At 33.9% G+C, this 15,818-nt stretch overlaps 2 protein-coding genes and 1 pseudogene across 3 annotated transcripts in view; 1 reads left to right on the forward strand and 2 right to left on the reverse strand.

The window, feature by feature from the left end:
* LOC128157206 (dnaJ homolog subfamily C member 7-like) overlaps positions 1 to 10,006 on the forward strand; it is a 20,265-nt gene extending 10,259 nt beyond the window's left edge. For both annotated transcript variants that reach the window (XM_052819653.1, XM_052819652.1), the window contains exons 3-13: positions 3,839 to 3,963; positions 4,134 to 4,247; positions 4,456 to 4,530; positions 6,021 to 6,139; positions 6,502 to 6,658; positions 7,617 to 7,781; positions 8,006 to 8,097; positions 8,224 to 8,297; positions 8,416 to 8,562; positions 8,651 to 8,806; positions 9,061 to 10,006. In XM_052819653.1, coding sequence (XP_052675613.1) covers positions 3,839 to 3,963; positions 4,134 to 4,247; positions 4,456 to 4,530; positions 6,021 to 6,139; positions 6,502 to 6,658; positions 7,617 to 7,781; positions 8,006 to 8,097; positions 8,224 to 8,297; positions 8,416 to 8,562; positions 8,651 to 8,806; positions 9,061 to 9,164 — 1,328 coding nt within the window. In that variant the 3' untranslated portion in view covers positions 9,165 to 10,006. The remainder of the gene's footprint in view (positions 1 to 3,838; positions 3,964 to 4,133; positions 4,248 to 4,455; positions 4,531 to 6,020; positions 6,140 to 6,501; positions 6,659 to 7,616; positions 7,782 to 8,005; positions 8,098 to 8,223; positions 8,298 to 8,415; positions 8,563 to 8,650; positions 8,807 to 9,060) is intronic.
* LOC128157205 (piggyBac transposable element-derived protein 4-like) lies at positions 637 to 3,573 on the reverse strand. The gene has a single exon (XM_052819651.1). It carries the CDS (start codon positions 3,525 to 3,527, stop codon positions 1,635 to 1,637), a length of 1,893 nt encoding a protein of 630 aa, XP_052675611.1. The 5' UTR covers positions 3,528 to 3,573; the 3' UTR covers positions 637 to 1,634.
* Positions 9,633 to 15,731, reverse strand: LOC128157208 (uncharacterized; annotated as a pseudogene).
* Between the last annotated feature and the right edge of the window lie 87 nt (positions 15,732 to 15,818).

Here is a 15,818-nt window from a genome sequence, read left to right on the forward strand (position 1 = left end):
GCAGTGAATAGGTGTTGCATTTAGAGGCATTTAAACATCACGGAATTTAATGGGAAAACACAGTAGAATGTAAATATAAAAAAATAAACTGAAAGGTGAAAGGAAATTTCTTGTTGTTTAATTTAAATGAATTGTGTTTAAATCATTTGTCTTAAATTGCTTATTATTTATACCTGATTTTTAAAGAACTTAAATAACAAAAAGAACATGGTAGCTCAAGGCCCTGATCTATTGCACAGATCTATTTTTAACATCTGTAATGGCGGCTTCTACCATGTACACGGAGATAGTGAATACGCAGCTTCTTGCTATGTACTGAATAGTACAATACAACTAAGCCAGTGATTAACCTGTAAGAAAAAAACATCAAAAAATTCCTTGTGATGTATGATACCCACCCCTTCTTACAAATTCTAATAAAAACTGTTTTTTATTAGACAAAATACGGTAATGCATTTCATTTATTTTTGACGGACTAATAAAATTGCCTGCGGACTAGTTAAAGTTAACAGACACTAGTCCGGCAGGACTAATGCATAAAAAAGTTAGTGTCGACCCCTGAAAAAGGTCAATGAAGTATACTGTAGAAGCACATATTTTCAATGGGTCAAAATATTATGTTTTTAACTCTTTTCCCCCTGATGCCACCTTTTGACGCATCTCTCATTTCCCTAAAGGCTTTTCTAGGCCTCCCCCTAGAGGTTTTTAGCTCATTTGAAAGAAAACAAGGAGTGTTTTGAAAACATCTTTATTAAACTAAATCATCATCAAAACATAACATATGATACATCATGAGAACCGGGAAAGATTGAACTTTAACACTAGTATGTCATATTGCAGAAACATTTTCATATAAATTGTTTATTCAGGTAAATTTACCTGTGCACTATTAGAAATACAAAGTATAGATTAATTCATGGATAAAATCTGTTCTGTTCATGAAATAATAAATAAATAACAATCAATTAAGCATTTTCCTTCAATATAATATAAAAAAGTCAGGTATTTTACCTGAAAACTGAGATCAATACACTGAACGGAAATTACTATGTATAAAGATGCAACAATAAATAAATTTTGAAAAGCTTTGAACTATAACATGTAATATATCATTGAATTCAGAATTCTTAGATGTTTTCATTTCTAGACTTTATTATTACATTAACAGCACCTGCAAAACATAATGCAGGTATATCCAGGTAAATTTACCTGTGCATCAAATATAATTCATAGTACCAATTACATTGGTTTTTTATAACACTATTGTTGAAAATAAATAAATAAATAAATAAATAAGTAAATATCTATCTAAAAACATGCAAAAATAAAACTATCACATTGTTATTTACCTGAGTAAAAGTTGAAATATAAAATACGTAAACAGAGAACTGAACAATGAACAAAGACATAATAAATGTGGCTTTATGAGACTAGAGAAATGACTCATGATCAGTTAACAGTTTGTTATTGTCAAATAAGTATTACAATTGTCTCACATATATATCACAAGATCAGGTACAGTATATTAATCAGGTATTACAGGTAAAAATAGCTTATCACAATCACAATCACAATTTTATCACACTTGAGGAATCAATCACATTTGGACTTCTGATTTCGACTAGTTTTTTGACTCAGTGCCTTGCAAGGTAGCAGTTCTTACAGAGGTGAATGTTACAGGTAGGACAACCCGTCACAACTTCCTTGCGGATATTCGACACATGGCATCCTTTGCATCTGCGGCGTTTTCCATCCAGGCGAAGAAACACATGGTTAACTCGGTTGTTCTCGACGAACATAGGAGCCAAGGATTCTCGTACACACACTCTTTTCCTGGAGGTAAAGTTCCCAATCATGGCACGTCCAAGTTCAATAACGAAATCCAGGTGGGTGTAACGCTTCTTTCGGATGGTCCTCGATGATGCCTCCTTGTACACGAGGTACGCGTTCACACGACAGCAGTCCAAGATAAACCAGAGAATGTATTTCCAGTACTTCTTGCTTGGTCGACCACAGGCATACTTTTTCCTCAGTTGATCATGGAGGTCTACACCGTTCATGAACTGGTTGTAGTCTGCTATGGCCTTGGGCTGAGGAACCATTACACGCTGTCGACCAACCTGACGTTCACATCGGACAGGATCACTGGTGCTGTTGTTGTGCACGATCATCACAATGTTGTTGTCATTCCATGCGGTCACACTGAGATTGTCTTTGATGTAAGACACCGAATCTCCTCGGTTAGGCAATTGACGCTTCAGGACTGACTTCTTCTGTCTTAGGGGTGGTGGCAAGTCCTTTCGGTTTGGATTCACTGTTCCACAGGTGTAGATGTCTTCTTCAAACAGATCATTTGCAAGTTGAACACCGGTGAAAAACCTGTCATGGTACAAGTGATGATTGAGGCCCACTAAGTCTCTTGTTAGGTGATGAACAACACTGTATCCCAGTCCAAATCTCTGTTGAATTGGTGTTCTGTCTCGTTTACCTGTGTAAAGCACATAATCACTCATAAAGGATGTCCTCCCATCACAACGTGCCCAGAATTTGATCCCGAATTTCTCCGGTTTGGCTGGCATGTACTGTCTTAGTTGTGTCCGCCCTTTATACCCTTTCATGGCCTCATCAATTGAGATTTCTGTGGAATGTTGATAGTACAGTTTGAAGTTGGCTTTCGTCACATCGTACAACGGCTTCACTTTGTTGATGGGGTGATACTGGGGGTCATCTCTTGGAACGCGGGCGGCAGCACAATTCACATGAAGGTACTGTGTTAGTTTAGCATACCTGTCCCTAGTCATCACAGTTTTAAACCCGGCACATCCTAGGAAGTCATCGTCCCTCCAATAGTCCTCGTATTGATGTCGTGGTGAGGCGCCCATAACGATGTTAAGTCCCAGGTATGCACGAATTTCCTCGCCGGAAGTCTCGGACCACGCAGAGTCTCTTTCGTTCTTCTCTCGTTGGCAAAGTTCTGCATAAGCATTTGTTTCCCTCGCTATGCGATCGTACATGTCATCAGGGACAAACACACTGAAATAATCAAAAGGTCCAGCGGTGTCTTTGTTGAAGTCATCTGGCAACTTTGGACCGGGACGTAAAGCACATGTAGGAACGTCGCCATTGTTGTTATCGTCAAGGTGTTGAGGATTTTCGCGGTTATTCGGCTGCCAATCTGCCGGATTCCTGTCGTCTTCTTCATCAGAACTTGATGCCACATCGTCACTATCGAATCCAGAAAACTCAGAGCCAGAGGAATCGTTTAAAATGTCAAAAACACGGTCCAAATCGGAATCATACTCGTCGGACGACGCCATTTTTTTTACTTCATTACAGGTGTTTGTATCACGTGATAGCCAGTTCCACGAATCATTACCATATATGGAATGATTACGTATGCATTGTTTATTCCCTCCTGCGTAAGGTGGTACCAATTTTAAATAAGATATGTGAAATAAACAAGGATTAAAAGGGCAATGTGTATAGTCGTCATAAGTCGTCATTAGGGAAATGGCCAGACGCGTCATATCGTGGCATTAGGGGGTAAGGGATAATCACTATAGGGGGAATAGAGTTAAACCAAGTAAAATTTCCTTGGCATTTAATTTCGTCATACCTTAATCTTTAAAATGTATCACGTATCAACTCTGTATTTATTACTACCTGGGTTAAAAATTTGTCATGGATTAAATTTCGTTGATTTATACTGCCAACGAAAATACATGCAATGAAATTAAATCCCCAACGAATATTTCTGCTTTTACAGTACATGTATTTAATAAATGTCCTTTCTGAATGATTAAATTTGATTAAGGATTAAATTGGCTACTGTTGACAGAAATATCTCCAACATGTGCGGCATATTATGGGAATCGTGCTGCTGCCTACATGATGCTGAACCGATACAAAGAGGCTTTGTCAGACATCAGGGAGTCCCTCAAGATTGACAAGTCATTCGTCAAGGTCAGTTCAATTTACCTGGAAGCTTACTTGTAATTAGAGAGAAATTTCTACTGACAGACATTTTTTGATCAAAAAGCACATCAAGGTCTAGTCTCATGAAAAATCTGATCTATGACAGCTATGTTCAGGTGGTTTGTTGAAGTAAAAACAGAATATTCTCAATCTTTCAGGGATATCTCCGAGAAGGAAAGTGCCAGCTGGCTCTAGGGGAAGCTCAAGCTGCCACCTGTAGTTTCAAGAAAGTCTTGGATTTGGACCCTGATAATGCATCAGCTAAGACAGATGTAAGAAATTATTGTTCTTAACATATGCTGAATTAAAATATTAATTTGGCAGAATATAGAGACATTTTTAAAAATCATATGCTGTGATCCTTTTAATATACATGCTTTTATTAAGTGCACAACACATCCCTTATAGAGAAGTCGAATGCATAAAATAAAGGTTTTATACATATACTTGTGTGTTTATCAAAGATGAATTTTACAACAGATTGCTATTGCAAATGGTGTAATGAAGTTTGAAGACATGGCAGAAGAAGACATGCAGAAGGGAGACTATAGAAAGGTAGGGTTTTTTTCTGTGGGTCCTTTTTTAGTAGTTTTGAAAGGGATTGTCAAATACTATGGAATCATTAGATTTTGTGGTAGCTCAATTTTTGTGGAATTCGTGGGTACCTCTTATCCTCGAATTAACATCCTCCAGGAATTAATGAATTAAGGTGGCACGGGACAGTTTTTTTAATACAATTCATCGTAGCCAAAGGATGCATGTCTTCGGAACTCTTTAACTAGAATTTCCTCAGTTTCCATTCAGCTTAAATACCTTTAATTCACTCTTTATAAGGCCAATCACCAATTTCTGAAGAAAATTACTAGTCAAAACCTGTAAAATTCTCTACATACTGGTTTTTATGAGATTTTGACCCTTTCATATTTTGCTAAGTTTTCATGATTTTTCAGCTTTTTAGACCTCCCCCAGCTAATTCCCTCCAGAGGGTTGACCTTCCGTACCGCATGCATGTTGCACTATCACATGTCAGAAACACTTACCAGTGTATAGTTTACAATGTCCCATCCACTTACTTTTCGTGTTATTTGACCTCCCGTCTGTAACTTGCAATTTCACTGTGTAAAGTCAACACAATAGTCATAGCCACAGGTTTCGCATTTTACTTCTGATTCTCATGTACCTAACATATGGGGCCTACATATTGCATATCAATTTCAACAAGAGACACCCCTCTAACTAATGATAATCATTAAAAATCATTTCATGAATTTTAGCAACACTCGTAAACCTTCAAGTACAGCAACTCTCAATTTTACAAAAATATTGACGGGTCCTTTATCCGAAACTGTCCCTTGCTACCTTTAAGGCAATTAAGTCATATTTCCTTTTGTAGGTACAAGAGAATACACGAAATTACGTCCCCCACGAAACTGTAAAATTAAAGCAATCCATTATAATTGTCCCCCACGAATTTTAATGATTCCACAGTATATGGTGTTGAATGGAGATTCAACCCAAAATTTTATATCTTTTGATAGAACTGTAAAAAATACTATGACATTTTGATGAACGAATTAGATAAACAAAATTAAAATATTGTTAGACTTACCTGTATGTACATGAATTTGACAAAATAAATTTCTGTCACTATTATTAGATGTAAATGTATGTTCCTCTTATTTTCACTCTTGATTCTGTATTAAATAAAAACATCAGCTTGTTATTGTCACTCATCACTCGCTAGATAAATTCCAGTTTTTCACAGTTGAAAATGTTTTTAAATGATTCTTGTGAAATCTTGACGAGTCTAATACAGATATTAACACTTACACATAGAAAAGTGTGTTATTTGAAGTATATCAATTATCATTCGGAGCTCCCGTAGGTTCTTAAATGATTTGTAAACATGTGTCTGACTTTATTATGAACAGACGTGTTAATGCTGTGACTTAAAAATAGTAAATTGACTATTGAGTGCAGGTACACATTTCCGAGTGATTTATTTATTTCATATAATGGTAAAGAGCCTTTAATGTTAATTTCAGGCTGTATTCTGCATGGACCAGTGTTTGCAAAAATGTCCAGCATGTATTAAGTTTAAACTGAAAAAAGCAGAGGCTTTGGGACTATTAGGCAGATACCAGGAAGCTCAAGAAATTGCCAAGTAAGATATATCTGAGGTCAAGAACGTGCCATTTTCTTAAACAAGTTAATAAAGCAAAAGAGAAAATTAATATTTAGATTCTCAAGCCAAAATTCTAAAAATATGATGCAGGCAGCAGGTTTTCTTTTTTTGATGAAAGATTTGAGAAGGTTTGATTTTCAAACTTTAAAAAACTTATTTGTTCCTCTTTTTAAACTATAAGAAAATTAATAAATTCAGAAATATTTAAGCTGATGTGATGGTGCTTTAGAATCTTAACATTTTATGACCTTAGAAATTACCAGTATTGTACTGTGTTGAATGTGTTTGAGGAATATACATGTATGTTAGTGAAGACGTATATGTTTTTGTTCATTTTGTAGTGATATCTTACAACGTGAGGATTCCATGAACTCTGATGCTTTGTATGTAAGGGGTCTCTGTCTATATTATGAAGATATGGTGGATAAAGCTTTCCAGCATTTTCAACAAGTATTGAGATTAGCTCCTGACCACAGCAAAGCCAAAGAAATATATAAGGTAAATGTTCCTCAAGCTTGAAAATCTCAATTAAGCATGATAAGTTGTACATTATGCAAGTTTATGTAAAAAATTTAGATTTTGGTTGATTTAAAAAAATAAATCTAATATTCAAGGCCATAAAAATTTTAATCTCTTGGTTCTCATGCCAACATTTTCAAAAACAGATGCTGTTGGGCGGTGATAATTTTTTCTTTTTATTCCATAAAAAAAAGATGTGGTATTTTTCTTTTGTGCAGTTCGTATTTAAATCCTGAAAAGGTGATGTTTTAAAGTAAATAAAAAGTTACCTTGAAATGAATGTATCTGATTTATTAGATCAAACTAAATGAAATTAATAAGTCATCACATTCTTCGAGAAACACCACAACTACAAGGCTTGAGAAAACCATTTGTATAAGCACAATGGGATATTTAGTATAGTACATGCTGAAGGAACTCTCCTCCTATATGCATTTGAGGTTAAAGATGTTCCTCTTCATATACCAAAACTAAAATCATTGCTGTTACGATCTTAACATACACACAGCATCTTGTAACTAGATTCAATGGCCTTTAATAGCTATTGTTAATATTAAATCTGAATCATGGCAATGTTTGCATTTATTTAATGTTCTTTATTAAATCAAGCGTTTTACTGACTTGGGTATCTAAAATGTGGTCATAAATCCGGAATTTTTTTCCAGAATAAGCAAGCGGAAATTATAATGGAAATTTTTATTTATTCATTTAATGATAAAAATAGGTAATGCGCAATGTTAAATCAGATGCGTGCGGGCCTGAGGAGCAAGGAATTGATTTTTGATAGCCTAATACTAGAGAATTACTTGAAAAAAGTTTGTATTTCATCCACTTTGTTTCCTTGAGGAGGAAAAGTGTCTTAATTTTTGCTTCCATTTAGTTTTTTGTCCCACATTTTTGTTGGAAATGAATTAAGAAAATTGCAAATTGTTTGTAGAAAGCAAAGGCCTTGAAAGCAAAGAAGGAAGAAGGGAACACAGAATTCCGCTTGGGAAATGTACAGAAAGCACATGATCTGTATACAGAGGCACTCGAAATAGATCCTCTCAACAAATTCACAAACTCCAAGTTATATTTTAACAGAGCAACAGTATCATCAAAGGTATTTTTTTTTTTACCCTTTAGGGCCTGCCAGTATTTAAATCAAAATGCATTTCTAAAAACTGATGTACGTAAAATTAAAAATTACCTGTTTGATAATGGTTAAAAATTGCCCAGAAATATTTGTAAGGTACATAATGTTAATGCTTTTCACATTTCAATTTTTTGAATTAAGCAGCTTAGTTTTCAAAATGCATTGTAATTGTGTTTTTGTCTATGATTCAGTTAAACCGAATGGATGATGCCATAAGTGATTGCTCGAATGCAATAGAACTTGACGACACCTATATCAAGGCATATTTAAGGAGGGCAAAATGGTAAGTACTTGCTTTTATGGAAGAGTGTATACATACTAGTTTACAATATTGATATATTTACAGTTAAAGATACATGTATAAGCTTTTCTTGTGAACACCTATTATTTTTAATGCATTACAATGTAGTTACATGGATACTGAACAATACGAGGAGGCGGTCAGAGATTATGAAAAGATCTTTAAAACTGACAAGTCAAGAGGTAAAAATCAGTCAAAGTTGTCATTTAAGCTCAATTCTGTATCCAGTATTACCTAATACTGGTAGAAGTACATTACTTCATACATATTAACATGAATTGACATTTTTATTTTATTTAGAACATAAAAGACTCTTACAAGAAGCAAAACTGGAATTAAAAAAGAGCAAGAGAAAGGATTATTATAAAATTCTCGGTGTCAACAAATCGGCCTCAATGGAAGAAATAAAGAAGGCGTACAGGAAGCGGGCATTAATTCATCATCCAGGTAATACAAATCAGATATTTAATTATTCCATCTTTAAATGCGGAAAAATGTTTGCAATGAGTAAACAATCAAACTCTGGTTATTTTAGATCGACACAGTCACGACACACCAGATAAACAGAAGGAGGAGGAGCGTAAATTTAAGGAGGTGGGGGAGGCATACGCTGTGCTGTCAGACACGCGGAAGAAGGACCGATATGACAGTGGTGCTGACTTAGATGATTTAGAAGGACCCGGTGGATTCGGTAAGATACAATTCAGAGATATTGTAATTATGTTTGCCAGCAATACTAACAGTTTTGAAATAATTTAGTATATTTTTTTTTAAAAAATCTCTCTTGATATGTTATACATGTACTTCTTAAACCGGAAACAATTTTCTGGAAGTTATATAATAAATAATATATAATTTACATGTATAACTTGATCACATATACATGTGTACATGTTCAATGTTTTTTGTTTCCATTTAAATAACTCCAATTTCATTGTTTTACAGATCATGTAGATCCCAATGTGATATTCCAGACATTCTTTGGGGGTGGCGGTGGTGGGGGGTTCCCTGGGGGATTCCCGGGTGGTTTCTCCTTCCAGTTTGGATGACCTTACTTTGAGTCAGAAAGGTATTATGTGTATGTAAAAAGAAAACCCATGGACAGTCATTCACCTGTACGGAACTTCAGATGAACTAGGACAACAAGAATGAAGACTGTGAATAAGTTATCCGTTTCACTTGTAACCGAGTTGATTGATTGTAAATGTATGGACATCAGTAATTGTTTATCATATGAGAAACCTTGATCCATTTAACCAAGACAAGTGATGTCTGAGAACTTACTCATCACACATGATTCTTTTTGCTCATATTGAAAGGCTGTCTCCAAATCACTCATCTTATGCTTAACATTGAGGACACATGCATTGCTCATATTTTTATCGATCAGTTTTTGATTAGACAGTGATGCTTTGTAAGAAAAGTTCTCGTTTGTTACATGCTTTATTCCTTTTGCCTGATGAATTGCACTGTGAATTGTGCGCGAGATGACAAATACCCCATCTTTAATATCTAAAGAATTCTGTTTACAATGAATCGGCATTGATGTTTCACTCAGCAGGTGCGTGCGTTTGTTGTGTGATATATATTTTAATGAGTTTGGTTTTATTTTTATTCTCATATCAGACTTGTTTTTCTGTAAGCCATGCAGCTATTACAAGGTATGTATTACAAGACCTGTGGACGACTACCATGTACCATGTTTATTATGATCAGATTAATGCAATGGTTGTTACTACAATCTGTTGTTTTTGTTTATGTGATGATACTGAGAAAACGGAAGTGAAAGTAGAGTATATAAGTATATGTATTTCTGTTGTCATGAGGTCATTAGGTGAATACTGTGATTCGTTTATATACATGTCTTGTAAATAAAGATCTCCTGTCTGACTTACTGGCTCCAGAATGAATGAATAAATAGAAAGTGACAATGATGTACGCTGCAAAAATCATTTATTGACAATCTCTATTGATGATTCACTTCCTCTTAGGATAAAAGTTAACCAGGGAGTCCAGGAGTTTTCCCTCAATCTAAAATGATGAAATAAAATGTGTCAATAACTGATTATTGCTTTTTTCCATATATGTAAGAAAATTTGAATTTATTTTTTCTCTGAGAGTTATGCCCCCTTTGAACTTTTAGTTAATGTCCCTGTCCTACTAATATGCAGGTGCCACTACAGTATTAAATTTATTATACTGTATATTCTTACCAAAATTGCGCAAAATTTAGAAACAGATAAAAAAAATAATAACGAACATCAGGGGAAAATCCTCTTGACATTTTTTTAACAATACTTCATTTACAAGTAGTAGTAAAAAAAAAAAAAACACGCGTGCATCCAGCAAGGTATTGAGACTTTGTTTACGTCGAAGTTACACGTCCTCTGGAAACAACACGCATCAAGAATACAAATGACCTCGCATTGTTACAAAACTGGAATAGTCAGACATCTTGCACATTGTTTTTCGTCTAATAAGAAATCAGCTCCTGTCCAGGGCAAAAACACCCCAAGTTCAAAGCGGAATTTGGGAATTATTCAGCCTTCAGCCATGGTTTGACGAGAATCTTTATGGAATAACTGCAGTGACACCTAGTGTACGTACTCCTCTAAAACTTCAAAACCTTTGTACTTAACAAGGTTTCCATACCCTAGCTGTAGCTTTAATTATTTGTATGAAATTATTGTTTGAGTTTTACTCCTTTAGAACCGTTAAGTTTGTCATCCGTCCTGTTTTCGTCAGCGAAACTCCTCTGAAATCCCTCAACATGATAATAGTTCATAACGAAATATTGTGTAAATTTGCTCATTTCACAGGAAATTTTTACTAGTAGATTCATGCCGGTTTATTGTTTTATTTTATGAATACATTTGCAATTATTTTGTGTAGCAGCATTGTCTAGAACTAGCTATACCTATATTATACAAATAAAACTATGTTTTACCTCCTGGAAATCTCGACAAAATGTACCGTGGACCTCAAAGAATTTTCGAAACTGGTTAATGATGAAATGTCTCTGCCTGGAATACAAATATATTTTAAAATTAAACGTCAAGTAGATTAGATGCCTAAACACTCTAAAGAAACTATTTTTAAATGTATTTTACACGATTGGTGTGGGTATTAAACTTGCACAGGAACATTTATGCAAGTATATAGAGTTGTAATGTGTTAGTGATGATGAGGACATCATGCTGGGTGACTCACGTTTTACACAGCTCGTTGACGTCCACCTCCAGCTTCCTCCTCATCTCTTTCAGTTCTCGCTCCTTCTGTGTGCTCATCCTCGCAAACTGTCATCGGTATTTAATGAAGATTTTAGATAACAGAATATTTTACGATTTTTAAAAATTATAGGGTACCAATTTTGTTTTAATTGAGCGAAAAAACAACATTTTTTCAAATTCGTGTGTTTTGAAAAATATGATCAAATTAAAAGTGCTATAGATAAGTCCAATGTAGTACTAGAATTTTGAATACATACCTCGTCTCTCTCGTTTTGGGATTTCTGCTTATTTTTCTTCATTTTCTATGTTAAAAAATGGAAAAAGATTAAGCTAAACAATAACTATATTATTAAAATTAGCATTTCTTACACCAATGCCTTTTTCCGAAGTTATAAATGTATCATCTCCAAAGAAATTAGTTGTAAAATGACGCATGTACACTAAAGGGATTAGCAGGTTCTTCACTGCCAAATTTACATATACTACAGAAAATATCATGCACGTTTTGAAAAAATATCGCAAATTTTGCGTTATCCTCCCACATTATAAGGACCACATCGCGTAAAACATCCGTACCAACGAGAAACATCAATAGAAGAACATGCTTGTCAATCGTTGTTAAATAAATAAGTTCATAAAAAATGTAAAAACGTTGCTTCTGATTAAAGCAAATGAATGTTTTCTACTTGTTGATATGGATCTGTTTCATAAATTTTGAATTATTATGTTCAAAACTGAATGAGATGAAAGGCAATTAAATACCCGATTTTAACATCATTGTGATCAACACGGCATAATCATCGTAATTATGATGCTATACTTGAATGAAGTAAAATAATACATTCCTTATTTTTAAAAGGATACTAGTTTTGTGTGAATGTTTTCAGTAGAATAAAAAAATCGATGCATAAAACGACCTTCGAAATCGCGTCTTGCGATATTTTGATAGTTGCTTATGTGTCCATAGTTGTATATAAACGCATATACTCGTAAATACATGTATCATACTAAAAACAGTATTAAACTGAAAATAAAATTTAAAGATAAAAAAGTAAAAAAAAGCGTTCATAACTCATACTGCTCGGACAAACGGTGATTTTTTTTTCAATTCCTATACATTATGAGAACTAGAACCTAAGAGTTAACTGTGTATGGCATCTAGAAGTGGAACGGAAATCCCAAAACTTTTTGTAAAACATAGAGAGTGTTTTTTGCATAATGCATGATCCTCTGTGTAACACATAACCACTGCATGTTTGGTGTAAGAGAGCTTGTTTTTGTTTTATCTGCAATACCCTATAGGCCAATTCATTTGTTATATACAAGTGATCCTTTTCGGTTTAGAATAGTTCATACAGTTATATTTGACAAAATAAATGATTATAAGCCTGAAAAGTGAATGTTTACCTCAGCTTCCCGCCGATAATGACGCAATGCCTGAGTTCCTTCTTCGATCTTCACACGTAAATCCTACACCACACACAATTATACACCAGATGATTGAATATGTATTATACTGTCTGTGTTAGCTTATAAAGAGATTAAAGCATCATAATTTAACTGAGTATCCTAGAAGAACATATAGGCTCACCAAGATGACATAGAACTTGTCTGCGAAATCCTGGAACCCATCACCAAGTTTGCTGACATCTTTCTCCAATAAATCCCAAGAGTCGTCCAGATCCTGAAAGTAAAAAATGTATAAACGTATATATAACGCTGAAATGAACATGTACAATCACGTGCAAAAGTACGTCAATTGATTCTTCTTTTTTTCCCTATATATATTTCATTGAAATAAAACCATTTTATAAAAATGTTTTCTAATGTAATTTTTTTAAAGATTTTAAATCTTATATTGATTAAAGCAGATTCGACTTGCATTCTTTGCCATACATTAAAATACATGTAGTTTTGAAACACGTGTTACACGGTAATGAGAATTATTATAATTGGAAATATCTATTTAAAAAAGAAAACTCTCAAAAACAAAGTCTTATACAGTAACATAGTTATATTTTCAAACTGTCTTTTAAATAATATATATCGAGTATACATGCACCAGTCTTGTGTAGCTTTATTATTATAACAAGCTTATCTTTTAAAAAAGATTGGTGAGCTAGCGCTGTAGCCATCATAAAACTTAGAAGCAGATTTCTAAAACATTAGTTTAAATTTCTGACACGATTAATTAACAATAGGAAGGCACAGGGATGTATTAGAATTGTGCCGGGCTGGAGTGGGGTTCTGAATCTATAGTGGGCTTCACATCGGCAATGGCATAGCTCATTGACTGTGCCTTAATCATTATGTATCTACTGTAATTTCAATTTCAAGGTGAACATTTTCAAGAACCATTGCATTGGTGCTGTTTTATAACAATCGTATCTTCTATGGCCTTTCCGACATGCTCGGAAAACATATATCCGAGGTTGTTTTCCGAGCCTGCCGGAAATTTAAGATAAAACTAGCTATTTATTATGATATATTTAGAATAACTTTGCATTATAATACCTAAGATAATGTTACTTTTTGACATTTACAATAAACAAAAAACTTTATGTGAAGATGATAAAATGAAATTCAAATGGTACAGTTTATCTACAATAGTATTCCCAGAATCCCCTACTATGGAGTCGAGCATGCGTATTCCAGTGAAAAAGACTAACGTAGTTGCTAGCGCTCGAGAGCGCTAGCAAAAAATATAATCAAAGTGCGTTAAATTTCGACCCAAATCAACGCACTTTAAAAATAAAGTGAGCTATGAGTGTACATCAACATTTTTTTAAATCATGGAAACAATGTATTTTGATATATTATTCAAATTGATTACCTGAAAAATTTGGTCCCTAGCACATACGATATCTTGGTCCCTATAGCATATCATATCTTCTTACACATATCAAAGCAATTTCCATTAACTATTGGCAAACTGTAGAGTGAACTTAAATGAACCGAAAAAGGGCAATAGTTTTTGCTGTAAATAAAGTAAACGCCAGTCCTTATGAAATAAAATATATATGAAATAAAGAACTGGCCAAACAAAAGTTTCTCCCAAAGTACAGATGATGCCCAAAACTGCAGGTGTTCAAGCAGAAATCCTTTTCTCAAATTCTAACCAAATGAATCATTTATTATAAGAAGTAATAATTACATAAACAGCTACAAAGTTTCGTCAACTAAAATTAGCACTCGGACATGCACATTACATTAATATGGAAATACATCATATTGTATATGTCATATATAATTTAAGTATATTCATCATGTTTATCTATAACTTTATGATAAAGAAGTTAATTGATATGTAAGCCAGAAATTGCACGATCTTCCTAGCATAAAATCTAATCATTTTTGTTTCTGGTATATATGGCCCAATGTTTTGAACCATGTGAAAGATCAGTAAATTTGGTGCAAACATACAGAGTAAAAATACTAAAAAATTGATGTGCAGTTGACGACTAAGCGATGCAGTGGATATCTTAAAAATTAGGCCTATTTTAATAACTACATATCAGTAAATTCTTTATATGTAAATTGTAAAAATACATTAGCTTATGAGAAAACTTTTTTCATCGAAAAACTGCCTCTCAAGTTGGCTAAAAATACAATTGGATCTGTGTTCAATGTCACATTGAGCTGAACTAAGTTACATAAAATAGTTATTTATCATATTCGAAAGTCTCAAGAATTTCGACCGAACCATGTCAAGATTCAAACGGCGTTAATATCGAAAATATCGATGCGCTTTAATATTTTTTCCCAAATTGTGTAGACTTTGTTCCATATTTAACGCACTAAGTTTTTTTTCTCCAAATTATGTGATTTTTTTTAAAGTGTGTTGTAACAGGACAAACATACTGTGCTCATGCATATTATAAAACTGCAAATAAAAAGTATTAAAAATTTCTGTGAAGTAGTATTCCTGACTTTTAGAAGAGACTTGAAATGGTCCATTCCCGGCCATTCTGTGCCACAAAACAGCAACAGGGCGTTAGTTACTCCGGACATCCCCCTCTTCATGGCAATAATGGTTGATAGGTACGCATCCATTTTCTTTGCCAAAACTTGGAAGGCGTTCTTTTGAAAAAAAATTAAAAAACAACATCAAAAGTAATGGGTTTCCAAGAATAATCATTATTCAATGTTCATATATTATCTTAACGAAATGAATATATAAAAAAAAATATAGGTCTAAGTAAGCATGTAAACTTTTATAATAATTTACCACTTGGGTGTAGAACTCTACAACCATATCTTCTGGGGAAATGTTTTCTTTATCCATCTTATGAAAGTTTGACTACTATGATAGCTTGTGACGTCATAGACAAAGTACGTCACAGTGTTCGGAATTTCAAAGTTCATTTCATGCTCGTCTTTTACGTTCACACAGCGTTTAATTTATCCGGTTTTGTGAAAGTGTCAAATTTTTATCAAACGCTTTCTCAAATGAACATTTCAAGAAGTACTATA

The sequence above is a fragment of the Crassostrea angulata genome, chromosome 7 (assembly GCF_025612915.1).
Source record: "Crassostrea angulata isolate pt1a10 chromosome 7, ASM2561291v2, whole genome shotgun sequence".
In the NCBI taxonomy this organism is placed as follows: domain Eukaryota; kingdom Metazoa; phylum Mollusca; class Bivalvia; order Ostreida; family Ostreidae; genus Magallana; species Magallana angulata.

Bases quoted from the DNA above. Each gene is read 5' to 3' on its own strand.
- LOC128157205 (XM_052819651.1), bottom strand. From the start codon at position 3,527: ATGACGCGTCTGGCCATTTCCCTAATGACGACTTATGACGACTATACA.